The sequence below is a fragment of the Beta vulgaris genome, chromosome 6 (genome assembly GCF_026745355.1).
Source record: "Beta vulgaris subsp. vulgaris cultivar EL10 chromosome 6, EL10.2, whole genome shotgun sequence".
Classification (NCBI taxonomy): domain Eukaryota; kingdom Viridiplantae; phylum Streptophyta; class Magnoliopsida; order Caryophyllales; family Amaranthaceae; genus Beta; species Beta vulgaris.
The window spans coordinates 15,736,531-15,760,768 of NC_079207.1; the positions used below are offsets into that span (position 1 = coordinate 15,736,531).

Consider the following 24,238-nt stretch of genomic DNA (forward strand, 5'->3'; position numbering starts at 1 on the left):
ATAATAACAAAGAAGGGATGAAAGAGGTATTTAAGTGGACTGATGAAGACACTGTCATCCTAGTATGAACCATATAGTAATTAATCATATAATTATAATTAATATTATAATTAAAAAAATGTTATTTTTATTATATATAAGCATAATAACTACTTTTACCGAACACTTATATTATAAACAACTACTTTCACAGCTAAGAGCTAACATCTACTCGCCGACAGCTAACAACTACTCCACGGTCAACAGCTACCTAATAGCTACTTTTGCCAAACAAGCCCTTAGCCTGTTAAATGTTTCTAAATCTCTACCGGTTAGAAATTTATCATGGCTCGGCGGGTTGAGGTGTCAATACCATTGTTTATTAAAAATCAAAAACAAAGAGACAACAGGAAAAGGGCGAAATTGTAGTAAAGGCGTATATTCTTTGGCACAAGGAGAGAGCTACTGCCTAGCGCCTACTGGTGTTGACCTGATTTGGTACGATGAGGACCACCATACTTACGAAGGTCAGAGAAACAGGAGAAGTTGATTTCCAAGTTCATCAGAGAAACCATATCAATTATAAGATCCAGATTTGATCAAGGTGGGACCCACTTTTATGTGTTTGGTAAACAAGTGAAGATACCACGGTGGTTGAGTGCACGCTATCACAGAACATCACCAAATCCCTCATATCATAATTCATAATTCGTAATTCCTTTCAATTTGCGTCGCAAAACCAGAGAATAATATGAAGATGGAAGTGTTGCAGATGGTGTCAGCCGCAATTGCTGCTGATTTTGCGTCGGAAAATGGGAATGTTTCTACCGCCTTTCGTTGGGGTGCTTCCTTCTCCGTCCTGTTAGTTCTTTTTATTTCTCTCTCCTCTTATTTTGTTGAATTTTTACTATGTCTAATCATATACAACTTTTATAATTCTATGTACAATATTTATGGTTCAACATGTAACATTTTTACTCAAGATACAACAACTTATTGTTCTGAACTAAATTCATTAAGGAATTTCTCTTGTCTAATTTGAATCATCTTTCTTGTTTTCAATTTTCATCATGCCCATTTCTTATTAATGATTAATCCATAATAGACTAGTCTCTTACTTTCGCTTATTTTTATTTTTTTTGGTGCAGTACTAGCTCTTGATTACACTAGTTTGCTAAGGTAGATTTTTTTTCTGTAAGTAGAGAACATAGAAATTAAAGTGTAGAAACCCATTTTTTGCGATAAAGTTTCGTGCTCATGGTGAGGTGATTGACGTGAGAACTTCTAAATTTATGCTCAATTCCATTACCATTACCCTTATTTATGACTACTAACCAAACAGGCCGTCACAGTTTTTTTTGGGGCAATACTAGTCCTTTTCTCTTCTTTTGGAACCTTTCTAAAGTTGCACTCTTGTTCTACGTCATAATTATGCGCTAATTTTTTTGGGTGCAATTTTTTGATTTTCTGTTTTTTTGTAGTACATGACAAACCTTTTTTTAGTTATCCTGAATCACCGTTCTGTTATTGAGCTTGAGCGCAATTGATATATAAAACCAGTGCAGGCTAAATGTATGTGTTGCTTTATTGCCTCCAGTTATGATCTCTTGATTACACTAGTTTGTTAAGGTAGATTTTTTCTTTAATTAGAGAACATAGAAATTGTTGTCTTTTGATGATCACTAAAAGTCGAATAAATGAGAGCTAGCTGTTAGTTTCATGGGATTTCAAAATCCAAACTTACAGATTAAAATACTGCACCCTCCATCAGCTTCGGTTTATTCAAATATACTGTCTAGTTATGTGGATGAATCAAGAGATTTCGGTTTCTCTCCTCTACAGATTATACTGCTCATCAAAAGAGATTCATTAAGACAATTTGAGAGCATTTTCGCCAAAACCAAAATTGAAGCATATGAAAAATTAGAATGTCTAAACATTTCCGAAAAGTAATCACTCATTGTGTTTGTGATCCATGCATCTTCACTCCCTGTATCTGTTGTAAGACATAGTTGCATTCAGAGTGTGTTAGGTGAAGCTTTCTGAAATTCTGATATTAAGTTCGATATTACTCTTGCACATATTGCAAAAAAGGAGGGACATAAGGTCCATTTGCAAACACAGTAAGGCTAAGCGTACCATTTGAGTTTCTGTCATTTCGGCAAAGATATACAAGCTATACATGATATGACTTGATCATGCTGTTTTTATGACCATGAGTCTCGATACTGAATGGGCAGCTGTCATGACTTACAAGTTAGAGGCTGGACTGGGAAGGATTAAGTTTAGATATGGACATTATAACGTCTTAGTTCTTACACTCTTAGAGCAGGATGTCTCATTGGGATAACTAAGATAAGTAGGTTAATAATCAATGATAATGTTCTGTCTTCATATTAGTCCTTGTATAATTTTCTTTTGATTCTTCCTGTTCTGTTCTGTTCTGTTTACTGCCTTTAACGTTCATTTTTCTTTTTGCTTTAATTGTAAATTAACTGATACCATTAGTCCATTACACTTCTATTGGTCTAAGTACCTGTATTTTTTTCTTCTTTTACCATTACTGTAGGTTTCTGTTAGTACTGAACCTATTAGGGAGAAGATCCAGGCTGCAAGCTTCTCTTCTGGCCGTATTTCTTACAGCTAGTCTCCCAGCAGCTATTTTCCAGATATTACGGTGCTTCTAAAGATTCTTGGCAAATCTCTGGCCTTCCCAGATTAGAACTCATTGTGTGTAAGAAACTTACTGAAGAACATCTCCCCTATGTTGCAGAGGACAGTTTGGACGTTGGGTTGCTATTCTTGGTATTGCTTCAAATTACTGCTTTCCAAGTATCTTCCCAGGTAAGAAAAAAATGAACACCTGTATCACATGTAACCCAGCTAATCAATCATCATAATGCAATATTCTTGATTGCAGCTTCTGTCTCTCGCTTTCTCCTCTTTGTTGTTATGCCAAATTGGCTGGCCAATGAACTACGCGAGAGCCTTGCAGGTGGTGTCTTCTGTCTGCTAATTTGCGTATCACTTTTTATAATGGAGATACATGCAAATGGAGGATGCAGCAGCCGTTTATGTACTGTGCACTGCTGTGCATTTTGGTTCAGTATGGCTCTTCTCTTCTTCTTTACAATACTTTATCTATGTTTAGGATCTTGGTAAGTAACTAGAATCTCAGCAGGGTGAAGATCCTGTTGCAATCATGCTATGCGCTGATTGAGATTCAATTTCTCATGGATTATAGATCTGTAAAGTCTTTGTATATACACAAGAATCATATGTATAGATCACTTAAACAAAGTAGAAATTTTTTTAAAAAGTGGAGGTTCTCTATGCAGGTTGCAGGCTTGTTTATGCTTGCATTTGTTCCTGAAATGTGCTCCTTTGGGCTGATTACCCCCCCCCCCCTCCTCCCAAAAAAAGAAAAGAAAATTTGTTGGTTGCTAGAGTTTTTGATTTGAGAATTTGATGCTGGGATCACACATTATTTTTGGTGATTTATAACAGTGATGTTTTGAGATCCTGTGGGATAACAATAAGACGGGATTTAGTGCATCCTTTCTGTAGAAATTGGATTCACTTTCTAATGGTTGGAGAATGGAAGAAAAGTGGAAGCGCCTGATATTGCTGTTAGATTTTAGTCTAAGCTGTTGAATGAGTTAGCATGGTTGATAGAGACGTAGAGTTATGGGGTGAGGGCCTATTCTCCCCAGTTTATTTTCAGTTTTCAGTTAATTCAGTTCACTTCAGCTCTAATTATCATTTCTATTAGTTATAGTTCAATTCAATTCAGTTCGGTTGTCTTATGTCGAAGAGAACAGGCCCTGAGTTAATAAATATATGATGGCAAGAATGACGCGAATGGTGTAAGATTTGTGCAATATATGAAGGGTTAGGAGTTAGGACTCACTTGAACACTGAATCTTAGAGATTGGTTGGGCAGAAAACAGTTTATTAGAAAAATGATTTTGTACATTTTCCTTTGTTTGGTTTCTAAATATTTTTATTAAAATGTTAAAAACTATTCTCCCGAAAGTGGAAACATTTTCTTTTTATAGGAATGGATGCCACATCTTTCTTCCTATTCTTCACCTTCCTTTTCCTTTCTCCTATCCATTATCCCCCTTTCATTTACATTCTTGCCTTTTTCTCCAACTTTTCGTTCAATGAACCAAACATATATGATCTAATCTACAATTGTGTTTTCTCTTGAAAAATGTATGGAAAATCAATCACTATTGAAAATGTTTAGCATCGGACCAACAAAGCCTTAGTGAAAGATCACTCTTTTGTCTTTGTGGTCATTTTCTTTTCCCACTGTTCTCGTGTGATTACAATTTGACAAGTTCTGAACTTGTAAAATTCATAATTATACATTTAAACAACACATGATCGCCTGCTGAACTTAGGCGCTTTAATTTCGCTTTGAATAAGAATGTTTTAGGTTTTATAAGTTCATCGTGGTTTAGATAAGGGCTAATAGTTTCAAATTGGGCTAGTAAAATTCAATTCACATCTGAAATATGTTCAGATTAGGGTCAATAAGCTCAAACATATCATATAAGCGCCAATAAGTTCAGTTCAGATGAACTCTAAGAGTTTTCGGATGAAGAGAAAATAGACATGTTTCAGTTCTGCAAGATTCGTTCATCCATCCATCTCTTGATTCCTCCCCTAGACCTGGAACAGAGCATGGGATAAATCCAACTTTTTTTAAAGGGGACAAATAGGAGAAGAAGGACCAAGTAATTTTTGGCAAGCTTTATGGTTTAGTTTGGTTCAGCTTAGAGTCACTTTGGTAAACTACTCTATGAATTTGGACTGAGTCAACTTCAAAAAGTATGTGGCTTTGTACATTCTTGTTCATGTAGTCTTAATCTTCTGTTATGTCAATTCCGTTTCTAGTAAATCACTCACTGGTCATAGAACTTGGAAGACAAGTAGCTTTATATAAACAGTTCACTTGTGACTACATAATTTTCTGAGAGAACAGAGACATTTAGCTGGGTCCCAAAGACAATTCATAGCATAATCTAGTCTATTACATTGACTGATTGGTATTTTCCCTGAAAAATTTCAGATTTTAGACTGAAAATAAATGTATTCTGGGAGATGTATCCATGGCTGCCACGACTTGTGTACGAGGAACATTGACCTAGGACAATTTTGCAGAACTTCAGAAAGTATAATGTCTAATGGAAAGCTCAGTATGACTGGCCTGATTCAGTAATTTGCAATTGTAGATTTGTAATATTTTGCTTGATTTGCTATGGTCACTCCTAAATTGAATAAACTATGCTTTAGGATTCAGAATGAGGAAAGATTTGGAAATGCTATGGGATATCATAACATATTGCAAAACTATGGTTTAGAGGTTTACTGATTAAAATCAGTTAACATTGGTTGATTATATGGTTCAAGTTCTGATTTCTTGATTGTTATTTGGTATTTCATACATTAAACTGATTCGACTTTCTGGCGTTCTTCCTTTATCGTTCTTGTTTCCCCTTTCTTTTAGTAGATATGTAGGGGTCGGGGTTAGTTTGCAAGCTTCACGAAGTGGCCAGGAGTGCTTTTCCGTGATGGTTTCCTTTATTTCTTGGCAAATTTGTGGTCTTCACATAATAAACTGTTAAATGCTGGTAGTTTCCTTATCCTCCCTTGTGAGCTACTACCCTATTTCCAAAAAAATTTACACGCTTTTCATTTCAATAAATCAAGGACGCCATCATAAAGATGTTGGTTCATGGAAGAAGAGAGAAAAGTAGATTAGGAGAGAGGGAAGGTTTGAGAGTAGATGACTCATGTGAGAATAAGTGGTGGATTCGATTGCGCAAGTTGGTTAAAAGAAGTGAATAATATATTTATCAACAGTCCAAAAAAAATTAGTAAAACTTCGTGAAAAAGGAGTATAATGATAAGCATTTTGGCACATAGCATGTAGGCATATAATGTTTAATCTTTGTGGTTTTCTCTTATTTTACATTCACATACACTACATGGTGCCAACATTAACACTATGTGCTATATGTTATGAGTCAATATGCGTAATTTATCATTCCTCATATAACCGTACGTTATAATTGGGAATCTTTGAATTTGAGCACAACTTTTTTGATTCATATGGGATAAGTACGGGGGGGACATAAACGTAAGTGAGTGTTCAAATCCATGTGCACTCTTTAGCTATGGACAAAGTGATAGTTGACTGATTATTGGTAAAGTGTGAACCCAGTGACTAGTGAGGCAAGTTAAAATTCAATGTGCACTCTTTAGCTATAGACAAAGTGATAGTTGACTAATATGACTATGTTGAAGTTTCTATCAAATTAGGCAAATTCCAACGCACTAGTATATGAAGGGGGGTTGGGCAATTTCTAAGGTACACTCGTATTTATTACGAGCTTGGTATAGTCAAAAGTACTTTATGCTTTTCTTAAGAGCTAAAAGTCTAAAATACCACCAAGTAACTCTCAAGGGGCCTTGCCTGCAAACCCGGACGGGTTGACTAGTGCGAGGTTCCGATCCAGTTAAGGCGTCTTTTTCTTACTTTCAAAAAAAAATATGCCTAAAATACTTGGGTATTTCATGGATTTTTTTTGTAGGGTTGGTCTTTTTCTACAAAATATTTCCTACAGCCATTAAAAAGTTTATGTGGTGTAACCAAAACCTTCTTTCAATAATAATGTTTGTTTTCCATATATCGCTTGTAAGTTGTAATCAGCTGAGCTGAAAGATTTGCTACTACTAGCTCGTAACATCATTGAAAATTGTTTTGCAGTGACTTATTTGTACTGTTTGGTACTCGTATAATAGAAACATTTTACCGAATCCGTCTTCTTGTAATTGACTATTGACTTCAATACCACTACCTATGGTCGACAAGTGAGTATATTGTTTCAACTAGAAACTTCCCTTCGCTTTCCTAGTATGCTTTTCATGGAAAATCTCCTTAATGAGTAAAGTTGTCATCAATCACTATACTTCCACTTTCACACAAAAATCAACTATATTACCATACTATAGTTTAGCTCTCTCTTTCTGTATCTTAACATCTCAGCCTATCTATTGAAATTTATAATGGCTTCTCATTCATTCATTTATGGCCTCTGTTTCTCTCTGTTCTACTTCCCCTGTTTGATCACATCCCAGCAACCTTATACTCAAAACAATTGTCGTCGATCTGGCAACATCTCTGCTGTTCTTGGGTACAACTGCAATGGTCTGAATCGGTCTTGCCAATCGTTTCTCATCTACCGGGCTCAGCCTCCCTATAACAGTGTCTCCTCCATCGCCTCTCTTTTTTCTGCCAATGCATCTCAGATTTCTGCAATCAATAACAACATTACGGAAAACATGGCCTTGGCAACAAACACTAAGGTTATCATCCCTGTGACATGTTCCTGTGCTGGTAGATTCTACCAAACCAACACCACTTATGTTGTTAAACCTCATGAAAATTACTACATGATAGCTAACAATACCTTTGAAGGTTTAACTACTTGCTACGCCATTCGAACTCAGAAACTCAGTCCCAATGTCGTAAACATATACGCTATGGAACAGCTCACTATACCTCTAAGGTGTGCCTGCCCTACAAAGAAGCAAGTCAACCAGGGGATTAGGTACCTTATGAGCTATGTCATCCAACCAGGCAACAATATTGGGACTGTTGCTACGTATTTTGGAGCTGATGTTGGACAAACTCTTGATGCCAATGAGAAATCCGAGCAGGACTCTCTTATCCAACCTTTTACAACCCTTCTCATTCCACTACGAAACCCACCAAATGGTTCTCGTTTGTCTTATCCTCCTTACGTACCACCTCCACCATCGCCTCCACCATCTTTGCCTCCCACGGAAGCAACATCACCATTGTTGTCTAGTGGGAGTTCGAATAAGAAATGGGTTTATTTCGGGGTAGGGGCGGTTGCAGGGAGTGCATTTGTTGCAGTGTTAGCGATCATTTTTTTCTTCATGTTTGCGAGGACAGGTATGAGGAAGAAAACTGATCTAGTTGTGTCATCCCAAAGCCGCGAAGCACAAGAAAAGGCTCTTGTGAAGCAGCCACCAGAGAAAGAATATTTGGAGTTTCTTGAGAGTATATCTAGAATAGCTTCCCTGAAAGTATACAGTTTCGACGACTTGCAGGCAGCAACAGAGAATTTCAGCTCTGATCATTGGATCAAAGGCTCAGTGTACAAGGGAAGTATTAATGGTGATCAGGTCGTCGTCAAGAAGATGGACCGAGATGTTAGCAAAGAGATTAGTCTACTAAACAAGGTTAACCATTTTAACCTCATCAAATTTCTGGGGGTATGCTTTGATGACGGGGTTTGGTACTTCGTTTATGAATATGCAGAAAATGGACCATTGAGTGATTGGATCTACCAAGACAATCCTGATGGCAAAACCTTGAGTTGGGGTAAGAGAATGCAGGTGGCTTGCGATGTTGCTACCGGGTTGAACTATCTGCATAGCTATACAAGCCCGCCACACGTGCACAAGGATATAAGGGGAAGCAATGTTTTTCTTAATAATGAGTTCAGGGCAAAAATTGCCAAATTTGGGCTCTCAAGACCAGTTAGAGGGAATGATGGTCAATTTACATTAACAAAACATATTGTGGGGACTAAGGGTTATCTAGCTCCCGAGTATTTGGAGAATGGAGTAGTCTCCCCAATGCTTGACGTTTATGCTTTTGGTGTTCTGCTGTTAGAGATGCTAACAGGGAAAGATGTTGCTTGCCTCTATGAAGGTGTTAAGGTTCACTTATCGGAGATCTTAGGCCCTGTGCTGAGCGAGAAAGATGGATTTTCGAGCTTGAAAGAATTTATTGATTCTTCTCTGGGGGATGATTATCCTGCTGATATTGCATACTCTATGCTCATGCTAGTTGATCATTGCTTGAGAAAAGATCCAGGAAGTCGCCCTTTTATGGATGAAATCGTTCAAATTCTGTCAAGATCATTGACCACCTCACTTATCTGGAAATCCAGCACTTCTGTTAGTATCTCAAGTTCAGAATAATGTTAGGACTAGTTTTATTTAGTAGCTGTTTCGTGATGCCAATTTTTGTTCTTCACCTGCTTTAAGCTATCCACACAATTCCTGTTTTTCTTTTCCTTTGTGAATTTGTGACATATTTCTGTCTCAAGTTCATAATAATCTGTGACTGGTAACATTTATCTTTAGCTACAAACATAATTGTTGATATATGTAGATTAGGGAGTTTCTGATTAAAGTTCATTAGAGAATTGAATTGACTGGCCTTGCTGTTTAAGTTCAATAAGCTTCCGAATTCTTGAAATCATATAGGATATGAAAGAATGTCATATCTAATGTATGGTAATCACATTACAATATTCATGTCTACTTGGACAAGCTAACTCTGTTCAAAGCATCTTTTGTTTTGTGACATATTATACTTTTGTTTGTAGATTTGGACAAGTTTTAACTCTATTTAAATTAGATAGCATCTAGGTCTGTTAAACGTTTGACTTATTAGCTTGCTTGAACAAAGTTTCTGAATCAACTTGAGGGTTTCTAAACCTTAAATCTCACTACATTTAATCAGGTAGTAGATTACCCATTACTAATAAATCATTAAAATATAATTGTTAATTTTGAATTGAATTCGATGCTATAATAAATCCTATTAGTAGTGAGTAGTTTACCCATTGAATCAACCAAGTTTTACCTCTACAACATAGGAAACTTGATGTTACTCTAATTCACCTCTCACGTTTGTTAAAGCATGGCTTTATCCCATAATAGCTTTAATTAAATTCTAATAGAAGTAATGAAAACTTGGTATGTATGTATATTAGTATATGTATACTGATTATATTTGTTTGTTACCGTATATAGTAACAAATATAAGAATTGGGATTGGCTCAAGTGGTGAGCTTAACCATCTTCTCTAACAAGGTCTAGAGTTCAATTTCTACCTCAAGCATTTGCTTGGGATTTAAGGGGGAGGGGGATTAGGGGTGTGTGAATGGGTCTCTGAATAGGAGCCCTGTGCAAGGGCAGCTAGAAGAATCCTTCTTACCAACTTTTTTTAAAAAAAAATATCAGTAACAAATATAATCCTAGCCTGATGGAAAGCCGTGCTTTGACTAGCCTGATTTGATCTATCTGAGCCTCATTAATTATGACGTTCATTAATTGTCTGGTACTAGTATTCATTACATGATATCCTATTCAATGAAATGCGCTTTTGAGTTTTGAGTAAGGAAACGGATGAATGTCTTTAGTCTTAATCCTCTGAAGTGTATTTTTAAAAAAATTAAATTGTAGTTTATCAGGTTACACTAATTGAAGATTTAAACATATTGATTTCTAATTTAGTCAATCTGACAATTTCACAGATCAACCAATTGACTTCCTAGATTTCTTCCTCCATTATTCTTCATCTACAAGCTACAGTTTTCTTTCTATTGCTAGAGACAAATGTTCCTGCAGTTTTTCCAGGATGGTTCTAAACATATTTTGGCAAATTTGTGATCTTTTCGAATTAAGTATAGATCTCTATCAAAATTTAAGGCTACCTCCGTCTAGATTTAGTTATGTGTTATGACATAACTAATTCAATTCAATTGATCAACATTTTTTTTCAGGGGATTTAATTGATCAACATGATAGTATTGATCTAAACTTTAAATAGTATTTTTTAGAAGTACAAATATGGTTTGAACTAAGGGTGATAATGAGCCTCACCTATTTGTGAACACTTCGAGCTCGACTTAGTCAAAATTCGGTCAACGCTGGGCTGGGCTGGTTGAGTTCGAGTTCAACTCGAGACCTTAACTACCCAAGCTGAATTATGATAAGCTCGACTCGAAAAACGCGTGAACAAGCTCGATTACTTTTTTATCATATTGAAATATTGTATTAAGTATGTATAAATAAATATATATATTTGTTCTATTTATATCACAATAGTAAGGTAATAGTTTTATTATATAAAAAAATGCACAAAGAAGACGAGTAAATTAAAGATAAAAATAGGTCAATATTGTTCGTGAACAGCTTGATAATGGCTCGGTCAAATCTTAGCTTGATCACAACTCAGTTTCTCAAGTTTTCGGCTCGAGTTCAAATAAACTTAAATGAACACAAGCCAAGCTAACAAGAGACTCGGGCTCGGCTCGACCTATAAGCACCCATAGTTTGAACATTCAAACAGCATAAATCATGAGGATCTACTAGGTTCCTCTCTTCCTTATATTTATTTATTTGGGGTGGGCATCTACTAGTTCATACTACCTCCGTTTCTTTTTAATTGTTACACTTACACTTTTTACGCATGCCGATGCACTACTTTAAGCCTTTATATCTCTAATTTTGTATTTGTAAAAAATATAAACACTACAAATTAATAAAATACATACTAATACGAATCTAACAAGATCCCACATGACTATGTTTTTATTCACGTATAAATCACAAACGAGGGTCAAAGTGCAATTTGTGAATAGTGTAAAATGTCAAAGTGTAACAATTAAAAAGAAACGGAGGTAGTACTTCATAGCAATTCTCTAATATTTATTAATCTTATCACTATATCATCCTATTATCTTGCATCACAAGAATATCTTTACAAATCCCAGTTATGTAGTTGAACATTGACTTCAAATCAACTCCCTATACCCGTATCTTTTTTTTAAAGAGTTTTGGTATGAAAATTAATGGTCAATCTAGCAATTATCTTAGCTTCCCTACATGAAACCTCTCCTAGAATGGCTTTGAATAACATTTTAAAATGATTGAAGTTGCTATCAATCACAATACATTATTTCAAAAAGTTCACTATATAATCATACCAGTTTTCCCACATCTATCTGGATCACCTTCACCATCCCACCACCCCTCTGCCTATGGCATCTCATTCATTAAGTTACGCCACTTTTGCTCTCTCCTTCATTTACTTCCCTTACTTGATCATATCTCAGCAGCCTTATGGTGATAGTAATTGTCCTGTATATAACAATGCATCTACTGCTTTAGGGTACACTTGTAATGGTGTGAACACAACTTGCCAATCTTTCCTCATTTATAGAACACAGCCTCCCCTCCCTACAACACTATCTCCTCCATTGCCTCCCTTTTATCAGCCAATGCATCTCAGATTTCAGCGATCAACAACAACATCTCAGAAACTATGGCCTTAGCAACGAATACGGAGGTGATTGTCCCTGTGATGTGCTCCTGTTCAGGTAGATTCTACCAAGCCAATGCCACTCATGTTGTTCGAGCCACTGAAAATTACTACGTGATAACTAATATCTTTGGAAGTTTGACAACTTGCAATGCTATTCAGATTCAGAAAACCAGTCCAAATATAATAAATGTATATCCTAATGAAAGGCTTACTATACCTCTAAGGTGTGCCTGTCCTACGACGAGGCAACTCAACGAGGGGATTAGGTACCTAATGACCTTTGTGGTCCAATCAGGGGATGCTTTTTGGACTATTGCTGACAAGTTTGGTGCTAATTTTGGGCAAACGCTCGAAGCCAATGAAAAATCTGAGGAGGACTCTGTTATTCAACCTTCCACAACCCTTCTTGTTCCACTACAGAACCCACCAAATGGCTCTCAAATGGTGTATCCTCCTTATGTACCACCCCCGCCATCATCTCCACCGTCCCTCCCTCCTACAACTACCCCATCACCACCATCATCTAATGTGAGTTCAAGTAGGAGATGGGCTTATTTCGGGGTAGGGGTGGTTGCAGGCGGTGCATTTGTTGCAGTTGCAGGAATCATTCTCTTTTTTGTGTTTCTAAGGGCGAGTATGAGGCAGAAAAGCGATCCAATTCTGTCATCTCAAAACTTTGAAGCAAAAGAAAAGGCTCTTGTAATTGAAAAGCAAGAGACTGAGACTGAATCCCTAGAGTTTCTTGAGAGCATATCTAAGATAGCTTCCCTCAAAGTATATAGTTTCAAGGACTTACAGATTGCGACAGAGGATTTCAGCTCCGATCATTGGATTAAAGGGTCGGTATACAAGGGAAATGTTAATGGTGATGAGGTGGCTATCAAGAAGATGAATGGGGATGTCAGCAAAGAGATCAGTGTACTAAACAAGATCAACCATTTTAACCTCGTCAGGTTATTGGGAGTTTGCTTCGAGGATGGGGTTTGGTACTTTGTTTATGAATTTGCAGGTAATGGAGCTTTGAGCGAGTGGATCAATGAAGACAAAGCCGATGGAAAAACCTTGAGTTGGGGAAAGAGAATGCAAATAGCTTGTGATGTTGCTACCGGGCTGAACTATCTTCATAGCTATACAAACCCACCACATGTTCACAAGGACATAAAGAGCAGCAATGTTTTTCTAGATAAGGAGTTCAGGGCAAAAATTGCCAAATTTGGGCTGTCAAGGCCAGTTAGAGGGAATGATGGCCAATTTACATTAACAAAGCATATTGTGGGGACAAAGGGTTATTTGGCTCCTGAGTATTTGGAGAACGGAATAGTCTCTCCCATGCTTGATGTTTATGCATTTGGTGTTCTGTTGCTAGAGATGTTAACTGGTAAAGATGTTGCTTATCTTTATGAAGGGGTTAATGTAAGCTTATCAGAGATTTTAGGCCCGATGTTGACTAATGAAGATGGGATTTCGAACATGAAGGAATTTGTAGATACTTCACTTGCGGATGATTATCCTGTTGATATAGCGTATTCTATGCTCGTATTAGTTGATCGTTGTTTGAGAAAAGACCCGGGTAGTCGCCCTACTATGGATGAAGTCCTGCAGATTGTGTCGAAAACTTTGACGACCTCACTTATCTGGGGATCTAGTACTTCTGCTAGTATCTCAAGTTCAGCATAATCTTGAGACTAGTTACATCACTTATATATAGCACTTAGTAGTTAGTTTTAAGTTTTTGCCTAATTCTCTTATTCACCTGTTTGAAGCTATCCACTGTGATTCCCCAATTTTATTTTTCTTTTCTTAAACGTGGTGAATTTGTGACATGTTTTTTTAAAAGGAAGGACTTGTGATTTGTGAACATATCTTGCGAGAACTTCCATGAAATTCTGTAGTATTTGTTAGAAGGAAGTTTGCAAGTTGTATGAATTGGATTCTGAAACTTTGTTACCAATTTGTAATAGTTGGTGATTAGGCGTGATGCATGAAATTATCATTTGTGGACTTTTATGTATCACACAAGTTTTCCTTGTACGTTCTTACTAAAATTTTATGTTCAAAATCACTTTTTATATAAAAACTAGTATTTGGGCCCGGGCAATGCCTCGGATAGTTAAATAAGTCATCTTATGCTCATTTAAAAAATTCATCTCATTCATTATATGGATTTCAAAAGTTTTCCATTCATATATCATCATTAATTTTGATTGAAAAAGCAATAATTGGTATAGTGGAGTAATGGTTGGATCTCTTTCTTTCATACTTGAGGTTGTGCGTTTGAATCTTCATGTCAATAATCTTTTTTTAATATATGAGAAAGACGTGGATAAAAAATTATTGAATGAGGGATGGTGACATGTGGCAATTGGCACATATACGTTGTTAGGAACGCTTTTTAAGATTTCAAGTCTTCAATGAGCAGTTTATTAATCATAACATAGATAACGCCTAGTTACTACTTACTATACATTTTGTATAGGTAGATAAGATATATACATTTACTAATCTTGGTTAAAATGACATATATGTAGATCATGGGAACTTAGCAGGGAATTTCTGATAAAAGTGGGAGAATTGACTTGACTGTCCTGTTCTTCAATTATTTTTTTAGGATGGTTGTTAAGTATAATGTAAGTTTCTGAACTCTTGAAATCAGATAATATATAGAAATAAACATGTCCTTGGACCTTGCTTATGTATGTTTATCTTATTATTATAATTATATATAGTTGAACAAGCTATCTGAATTCCGAATACCATATGTAATGACATAACGTGACATAGTATTATGCTTTTGTTTGTGTAGTTGGATAAGCTTAGAAGCATGTAGATGACAAAGGTTTGACTGTTAGCTCGCATAAAGTTTCTGGATCAACATCAGGGTTGTTAAACCTTATTTAAAATGAGTTAATTAGGTACTAAGTACTAGGTAGTAGATACTAGGGTACTAGGTAGTGCAAGTTTGAAAATCTTATTTCTAAGACTTGGGAAATTAAACTTGATGTTACATACTTCATGGAGTGATTACGAAGTCACCTATTAGCATATTGGCATTAAGTAATTGATTCTTATACTTCCTCAGTGTGATTAACTTGTAACATTTTAAGTTACTCGATCAACTTGATAATTTATTTTGTAACAGAGCATTAGAAACTCTTTTTCCTCATGTATCATTTTACTTTTTACTCTTTTACTTCAATTGGATAAGGGTACTATATATATACTTCTTCATTATGTAAGTAGTTATCAAGAAGTATAGTGTTAGTTTGAAGTTTCTTTGTGTTTTTTGTCTTTAAACAAAGTATTATCGTAATTGGGATGAAAAACTTTTAATTCTTCATTAACAAAATTTGGAGTTAAAGTGTAAAGGCTATTCAAATCTAAGAACTCGTTTATATATAGTCTTATGCCTCCATCCCTTACCCTTATCCCCGAGAAGAAATAGAGTGCTGGAGTAGTTGTTACATATTTGCTAGAAGTACAACTAAATTATAAAATGACAATTTGTTTTGTACATTCCAACAACATGAGTGAAATGCATTTACTAGGTCTTTTTCTTTAAAAAATTGTGTGAGACGGTGGATCGGGATCATCTACTACTGTAAACTTCATAGTATTTTTCTTAAATTGTTTAGCTTATCATACATGTCATCCCATTACCTTGCATCACAAGAATATCATTACAAATCTCCCTTATATAGTTGAACATTGACTTCTACAGAACCCCCATCACCCAATACCCCTATCATCTATACTAATATATTAAAGACGTGATTAACAAATATGTAAGTCACGTGACACTTCTCTTATTAGGCATATATTAGTAATCCAAATAAATATTTTTTCTTTAGATATATGAATTCTCTCCTATAAATCTCTCTGTCTTCTCCAATTTCCTTTTTTTATATCACCTTTCATAATGAATTTTTCTCACTCAATCTTTTTGTGCTACTTTCTTTGTGTGTGTAAACATTTTGATCTCTCAGTCTGTTATATGTGACTATGTCAGTTTTCATCAACCATCTTTCAACATTTGAATCGTCCTATCATTCTTTTTCCTTGTGTTTTTTAATTGGATGACCATGGTCAAGCTAGCAAACCCGTAGCTTTCCTATCCTAGACTGCCTTGCACGAAGAAATCTTTTATGATAATTGAAGTTGTTATCAATCACAATACATAATTTCATAAAGTTTACTATATATTCTTACCATGTTTCCCTCCTCTTATACTATCTTCCTTAAAAAGCCAATTCCATTGTAAATGGCGTTTCAGTCATTGACTTACACCAACTTTATTCTCTTCTTGATTTACTTCTCTAGCTTGATCACAGCCCAACAGCCTTATGGTAATGATAGTTGCCCTGCATCAAATAATGCCACTTCTGCTCTTGGGTATGACTGTAATGGTGTAAACACAACTTGCCAATCTTTTCTCCTTTACAGAACCCGGCCTCCCTACAATACCATCTCTTCCATTGCTTCCCTTTTATCCGCCAACGCATCTGAGGTGTCCGCCATCAACAACAACATCTCGGAAAGCATGGCCTTGGCGACAAACACGCGGGTTCTTGTTCCTGTTACGTGCTCGTGTTCAGGTAGTTTCTACCAAGCCAATGCCACTCATGTTGTTCAAGCTCATGAAAATTACTACGTGATAAATAACGACATCTTTGGGAGTTTGACTACTTGCAATGCTATCCGGACTCAAAAAACCAGTCCAAATATATTAAATATATTCCCTAATGAGAGGCTTACTATACCTCTAAGGTGTGCTTGTCCTACAGAGACCCAACTTAGCGCGGGGATCAGGTACCTTTTGACCTTTGTGATCCTACCAGGCCATAGTATTGGGCGTATTGCTGATGATTTTGGAGCTAATTTGGAGCAAACATTTGAGGCTAATGAAAAATCTGAGAATGACTCTATAATTCAACCTTTAACAACCCTTCTTATTCCACTACAAAACCCACCAAATGGCTCTCAAATGGAGTATCCTCCTTATGTACCACCTCCACTATCATCTCCACCGTCCTTGCCTCCTGCAATCACACCATCATCTAATGTGAGTTCGAGTAGGAGATGGGCTTATTTTGGGGTTGGGGTGGTTGCAGGTGGTGCATTTGTTGCAGTTGCAGGAATCATTCTCTTCTTTGTGTTTCTAAGGGAGAGTGTCAGACAGAAAAGCGATCCAATTGTGTCATCACAAAACTTTGAAGCACACGAAAAGGCTCTTGCAATTGCAAATCAAGAGACTGAGACTGAATCTCTAGAGTTTCTTGAGAGCATATCTAAAATAGCTTCCCTGAAAGTATATAGTTTCAAGGACTTGCAGGCTGCGACAGAGAATTTCAGCTCGGATCATTGGATCAAAGGATCGGTATACAAGGGAAATGTTAATGGTGATGAGGTGGCTATCAAGAAGATGGATGGAGATGTCAGCAAAGAGATCAGTGTACTAAACAAGATCAACCATTTTAACCTCATCAGGTTATTGGGAGTTTGCTTAGAGGATGGGGTTTGGTACTTTGTTTATGAATTTGCAGGTAATGGAGCTTTGAGCGAGTGGATCAACGAAGGCAAAGCCGATGGAAAAACCTTGAGTTGGGGAAAGAGAATGCAAATAGCTTGTGATGTTGCTACAGGGCTGAACTATCTTCATTGTTTTACAAACCCACCACATGTTCACAAAGATATCAAGACCAGCAATGTTTTTCTAGATCAGGATTTCAGGGCAAAAATTGCCAAGTTTGGGCTCTCAAGGCCAGTTAGAGGGAATGATGGTCAATATACATTAACAAGTCATATTGTGGGGACAAAGGGTTATTTGGCTCCTGAGTATTTGGAGAACGGAATAGTCTCTCCCATGCTTGATGTTTATGCATTTGGTGTTCTGTTGCTAGAGATGTTAACTGGTAAAGATGTTGCTTATCTTTATGAAGGGGTTAATGTTAACTTATCAGAGGTTTTTGGCCCAGTGTTGACCGATGAAGATGGAATTTCAAACATGAAGGGATTTATAGATACTTCCCTTGGGGATGATTATCCTGCTGATATAGCATATGCAATGCTGGTATTAGTTGATCATTGCTTGAGAAAAGACCCAGGAAGTCGCCCTAGTATGGATGAAGTTGTGCAAATTGTGTCGAAAACTTTGACAACCTCACTTATCTGGGGATCTAGTACTTCTGCCAGTACCTCAAGTTCATGATCATGCATAAGTAGTTTTATGTGGCAGTTATTATATGTTGTCTCTTTATTGTCTTGCAATACTATGACTTGTTTTATATTGGAGTGAAGAAACATGTGTACGAAAATCTAATGTGAACATGAAACTTGCTTTGATTCATCCAATAAAACCTTATGTTTAGTAATTTAGTTTCTCTTTCATCCTTGTGTCTTATATAAGACATGAGTAACTTATTGTCCTAAATAGATCACTTATGGTACAAGTGACCCCTTTAGGAAGCACAAGACCCATTATCTAAAAATGACCCCCTTTAATTCATAGAGTGACCTACTCTTTCGTTGGTGTTAATAAGGGTGGTAACTGGTAATAGACAGTTCGCCCAATGGGGCAATAGGGTCGGGTCAGATATGAAAGGGCTTCACCCTTTTTTTTTACAATCTGTAACTAGGAATCAGATTACAACATTATCAATGTTATGTAAGAGAGGAACTGTCATAAGTTGTGTTTAGTGGACTTGAGTATATAATGGACATTTTGTTGTTTTAATCCATATAATTAAGGAATGACATTGTGAAAGGTATTCTTATACTAAAGAAATTGCATATATATTATTTTTCTTTGTCTTTCTTCCTTCCCCCCCCCCCCCTCCCTTTTTTTTCTTGGATCCATCTACCAGCTCATAACATATATTCTTATATTTATTAAACTTATCTCTTTGTATGATTGTATCATTTGGAAAGGGAAATACCACTTGTCACTCTGCAATGTTAATACCTTGTATCATAGTCCATGGGAGCAACCAAAGTTGGTTGGTGTGAGTGGTAAGTTCTCTCATCCTTTAAACAAGTAGTCAGGGATTCGATTCCTGATTCTTGCGAATAGAGCTCCCAAAGTTGGGAGGGGTAGAGGGAAATTACCCCTACTATCAGTGGAGGATACTCCCTGGCTAACACCAAAAAAACAAAAAAAAAAAAAAAGAAAAAAGAAAAGTCCATAAGAGCATCTTTGCAAATCCCTCTGATGTGCTTAAATATTGTCTTGAATACTACTTCCCATGGACCGCATATGAGCTTTTATCACCCATCTATCACCTTCCCAGTTCTCACATTTTATCACCCATCTATCACCTTCCCAGTTCTCACATTCTTTCTTCCATTTTTTTTTCCATAAAAGTAATCATATAGATGGTCAACTTAACTTCCTGTAGCTGTCCAACTTAAATCACCTCTGAAAATGAATTTCAAAGAATAATTATTAATACTGTTATTAATGAGTAAAGTTACTATCAAATAGAATTCATCATTTCAGAAACCTTGCTATATAAATCATAGCATGTTTCTCACCTCAAGCCAAAAGTCCAATCCAAATGGCTTCTCTTTCATTAGCTTACACCATTCTTCTCTTCTTCATTTTCCTCCCTTACTTGATTACATCCCAGCAAACTTATGCTTCAGATATTTGCCCTGCAAATAACAACGCAACTTCTGTTCTTGGGTACACATGCAATGGTGTGAACAGAACTTGCCAGTCTTTCCTCATTTACAGGGCTCAGCCTACCTACAATACCATTTCTTCCATTGCTTCCCTTTTATCTGCCAATGCGTCTCAGATGTCTGTCATCAACAGCAACATCTCGGAAAACATGACCTTGGCAACAAACACAGACGTAATAGTCCCTGTGATATGCTCATGTTCAGGTAGATTTTACCAAGCCAACACCACTCATGTTGTTCAAACTGGTGAAAATGACTATGCGATAGCTAACAGGACCTTTGAAGGTTTGACTACTTGTAATGCTATTCGAACTCAGAATATCAGTCCAAATGAAAGACTTACTATACCTCTAAGGTGTGCTTGTCCTACAAGTAGACAACTTAATGTAGGGATTAGGTACCTTATGAGCTTTGTAACGCAAGATGGCAATGAAATTCCTGAGATAGCTATAACATTTGGAGCTGATGTTGGGCAAACATTCGAAGCCAATGAAAAATCCGAGCAAGATTCTGCTATCGAATCTTTTACAACCCTTCTTGTTCCATTGCATAACCCACCAAATGGTTCTGTACTACAGTATTTTCCTCCTTTACCACCCCCATCATCCTCTCCACCATCTCTTCCTCCTACAGCCACACCAAGGTCATCAAGTGGGACTTCAAGTAAGAAATGGGTATTTTTCGGGGTAGGTGTAGTTGCAGGTGGTGTATTTGTTGCTGCTGCAGAGATCCTATTTTTCTTTATGTTTTTGAAGATAAGTATGAGGAAGAAAAGTGATCCAATCGTTTCATCTGAAGCACAAGAAGAGACCCTTCTGCAGAAGGAACCAAAGACAGACACTGAGTCCTTAGAGTTTCTTGAGAGCATATCAAAAATAGCTTCCCTAAAAGTATACAGTTTCAAGGACTTGCAAGCAGCTACAGTAAATTTCAGCTCTGATCATTGGATTAAGGGATCCGTATATAAAGGAAATGTTAAGGGTGATGAAGTGGCAATCAAGAAAATGGATGGAGATGTCAGTAGAGAGATTAGTGTACTAAACAAAATTAACCATTTAAATCTCATCAGACTATTGGGAGTTTGTTTCGAGAATGGTGTTTGGTACTTTGTTTATGAATATGCAAGTAATGGAGCTTTAAGTGATTGGATCTACCAAAACAATAACCCAGATTGGAAAGCCTTGAGTTGGGGAAAGAGAATGCAGGTAGCTTGTGATGTTGCCACAGGGCTGAACTATCTTCATACATATACAAGTCCACCGCATGTTCACAAGGATATAATGAGTAGTAATGTTCTACTTGATACTGAGTTCAGAGCAAAAATTGCGAAATTTGGGCTTTCGAGACCAGTTAAAGGGAATGATGGTAAATTCACTCTAACAACTCATATTGTGGGAACAAAGGGTTATTTAGCTCCCGAGTATTTGGAGAACGGAGTAGTGTCTCCCATGCTAGATGTTTATGCATTTGGTGTTCTGTTGCTAGAGATGCTGATTGGGAAGGATGTTGCTTCCCTTTATGAAGGAGTTAAGGTTCACTTATCTGAGGTTTTAGGCCCTGTGCTGACTGAGAAAGATGGGTTTTCGAGCTTAAAAAAATTGATTGATCCTTCACTTGGGGAAGATTATCCTACTGATATTGCGTATATTATACTTGTGCTAGTTGATCGTTGCTTGAGTAAAAATCCAGGAAATCGTCCTGTCATGGATGAAATTGTTCAAATTCTGTCTAAAACTTTGACAACCTCGCTTATCTGGGGATCGAGTACTTCTGCTAGTGTTTCAAGCTTATGATCTTTGAAAGATTTGTGTTGAAGTTGCTTCTTTGTGTGCAATATATCTAACTATCTGGGGATCGAGTACTTCAGCTATCGTTTCAAGTTTATATATGTTTAAAGTACAAGATTTGTGTTGCAGTTGCTTCTTTGTGTGCCTATATCTAGCTTGTTATTGTTCAACCAAAAGCTTCATATTCAGTTTCTTTTTCATTTGTATTATGTTGTTTCATGCTTTGAAACAGGTATTATATGTTGCAATTTGCAAATGAAGAAGTCGTATAACTTCGATATTCAATAGCCTCTGCTGCATAATCCAGCATAGCTTCTTGCATTAAACCAGCAAAATACACTTGTTAGTGGTTACTTTATACAAGAACTGCATAGTAATTATTCGATCTCTGTTTAGTATTTATCTTACTAGCCAGAAAAGAAAGAAGAATGCAGATGTTGGACAATGAAAAACTTTATTTTGGGTGCAAACTGCAAAAGCAGAATGAAATACTTTGACGCAAAATTTTGGAGATGTGGGGGATCGAACCCCGTGCCTCTCGCATGCAAAGCGAGCGCTCTACCATTTGAGCTACATCCCCATGTTGTTTTCATATTGAATTTAATATATGATTACGAAAATACTTAAATAAAAAGTCACGGTAACTCTAATTTGAACATATGAATCTACGTCATTATTGCACTTCCACAGCACAGATAAATCTTTGATTTATCATCTTTTCAATTGCATACTAATTATAATATCAACCACACATGTCATAAGGACTATACCATTAATTTGAATATGGAGGTTCCAAATATTATCCTAAAGAAAAGAATATGTTTGCTCTTAATACGTATTATGTCTTTTTATGATAAACGCATACAAGTTCAAAATAAGAATATATATATACAAAGGACGTAGATATATCATTCCAATCCTCACCAACGATGAATATATTAAGATAATGACACACAAATAATCAAAAGAAATTATTCTTATTCTAACCTTAGTTGAAACGTTCATCATAAATCATAACCAAAAGTCCAATAATAGAAGTATTTTAGATTAGTTGAAAATATTATCGGTGAATTACATAATTATGAGCAAAATATTCAATGAACTGCATAATTATGATAACAACAAATTTGTTAATTGTCCAATATTGTATCAAAGACATTTATTTGTTCTAATGGCGAAAAATAATTTAATTTATAACCATATCTCTATCATATAAGTCAAGGAAGAGCTATGGTGTACCCTCTTGAAAAGACTTAAATACCCCTAATCTCAGAAAACATAATAAAGAAAAGATTTTCTTAATTCTTTTCTTATTACAAATCTCTATTATACTCCATCCGTTTCATTTTAATCTACACACTTACACTTTTCACGCATGCCAATACAAAACTTTGAGGACATATATCTTTAGTTTTTTATTTGTAAAAATTATATAAAGTATATATTAATAAAATACATACTAAGACGAATCTAACAAGATCCCACATGACTATGTTTTCATTCACGTATAAATCACAAACGAGGGTCAAAGTGCAATTTATGAATAGTGTAAAATGTCAAAGTGTAACAATTAAAATGACCCCCTACTCTTACACAATAAATCATGTAATTATTTATAAAGAATAAATTTAAAAGAAAAAAAACATAAGTGCTATAGACATTAAAAAAAAAGGTTAAATACAACATCTAAAATTATGCCTAACTTAACCATGGTTGATTTTAATTTTTTTAAAATAATAAAAAAAGAAATCTCATACGCAGGGGTGCAGCAATGCAGCAAAATATATTACCATAAGTACTTGTGCACACAAGCCAACATGTCACATTTATTTATAAAATTGGATGTGTTAGGGTTGGGAAAAATTCTGCAATGGGCCTATATCGCATCCCCCCTAACATAATAGCCGACGCCTAAAGTTTTCGTGTCAAGTTATATAATATGTTTGACGCGATAGGGGTATGGCGGGAATGTGGTCATTTATCATAGATGACCCCCCTATAGGGAGGTCATTTGTCATAGATGACCTCCATATAAGGGGGTCATTTGTCATAAATGACCCCCAAAAACGGTGTCATTTGTCATAGATGACCCTTCCAAAATGGGGTCATTTGTCATAGATGACCCCCTAAAAAGAAATCATTTGTCATCGATGACCCCCCAAAGGGTAGGTTAGTCTTTTAATATATTTTGTTGTATTTAGCCTTTTTTTGCTGTATATAGCACACCCCCCAAAAAAATCAACTATATTTAAATAAGTCAATAATTATCTATTTGACATAATTGTCAATCAATACAAGTTTCGAAAAGTATTCCGTTTAATATTGATTCCAAATCTTTGAATAATGAGGAAAGTTGTTATGAAAGAAAGGAAAATATTACTCCATACAACACAAACACCATTATTTTTACTTAAAATCTGAATTACAATAAAATTAAATTCTTACACATACATTCATAATTCACCATCGTCCCTATAACAAGTTCGTCAACTATGTGCATATCGGGTATCTAACAACTATCAAATAATTTCAAGTTGAAATACAGTCGAAAAATTTTATTACTCCGTAAATAATGCGTTTAATCCCTCTGAATATTGTCATGTACAAAATCGCTGTTTTTTTTTAATAA

At 36.0% G+C, this 24,238-nt stretch overlaps 5 protein-coding genes and 1 non-coding gene across 6 annotated transcripts; 5 read left to right on the plus strand and 1 right to left on the minus strand.

Annotated features, from left to right (window-relative positions):
• The first annotated feature begins 340 nt into the window (after positions 1-340).
• On the plus strand, positions 341-3,316 carry LOC104895971 (cold-regulated 413 plasma membrane protein 4). The gene is made up of 4 exons (XM_010682626.4): positions 341-840; positions 2,549-2,656; positions 2,753-2,823; positions 2,900-3,316. Exons 1-4 carry the CDS (start codon positions 731-733, stop codon positions 3,139-3,141), a joined length of 531 nt encoding a protein of 176 aa, XP_010680928.3. The 5' UTR covers positions 341-730; the 3' UTR covers positions 3,142-3,316.
• A 132-nt stretch (positions 3,317-3,448) lies between these two features.
• On the plus strand, positions 3,449-9,363 carry LOC130589358 (lysM domain receptor-like kinase 4). The gene has a single exon (XM_057395643.1). The coding sequence runs from the start codon at positions 7,060-7,062 to the stop codon at positions 9,007-9,009; it is 1,950 nt and encodes a 649-aa protein (XP_057251626.1). The 5' UTR covers positions 3,449-7,059; the 3' UTR covers positions 9,010-9,363.
• A 1,990-nt stretch (positions 9,364-11,353) lies between these two features.
• LOC104895974 (lysM domain receptor-like kinase 4) lies at positions 11,354-14,005 on the plus strand. The gene is given in 2 exon segments (XM_048647161.2): positions 11,354-12,050; positions 12,053-14,005. Coding segments are annotated over 2 exon segments (1,959 nt in total). The 5' UTR covers positions 11,354-11,861; the 3' UTR covers positions 13,823-14,005.
• A 280-nt stretch (positions 14,006-14,285) lies between these two features.
• On the plus strand, positions 14,286-18,513 carry LOC104896174 (lysM domain receptor-like kinase 4). Its single transcript, XM_010682892.2, has one exon. It carries the CDS (start codon positions 16,404-16,406, stop codon positions 18,348-18,350), a length of 1,947 nt encoding a protein of 648 aa, XP_010681194.1. The 5' UTR covers positions 14,286-16,403; the 3' UTR covers positions 18,351-18,513.
• Positions 18,514-18,650: 137 nt separating this feature from the next.
• Positions 18,651-21,818, plus strand: LOC104896175 (lysM domain receptor-like kinase 4). The gene has a single exon (XM_010682893.4). The coding sequence runs from the start codon at positions 19,696-19,698 to the stop codon at positions 21,613-21,615; it is 1,920 nt and encodes a 639-aa protein (XP_010681195.1). The 5' UTR covers positions 18,651-19,695; the 3' UTR covers positions 21,616-21,818.
• A 298-nt stretch (positions 21,819-22,116) lies between these two features.
• On the minus strand, positions 22,117-22,189 carry TRNAA-UGC (transfer RNA alanine (anticodon UGC)). The gene has a single exon. It is a non-coding gene; the product is annotated as a tRNA-Ala (tRNA).
• Positions 22,190-24,238: the final 2,049 nt, after the last annotated feature.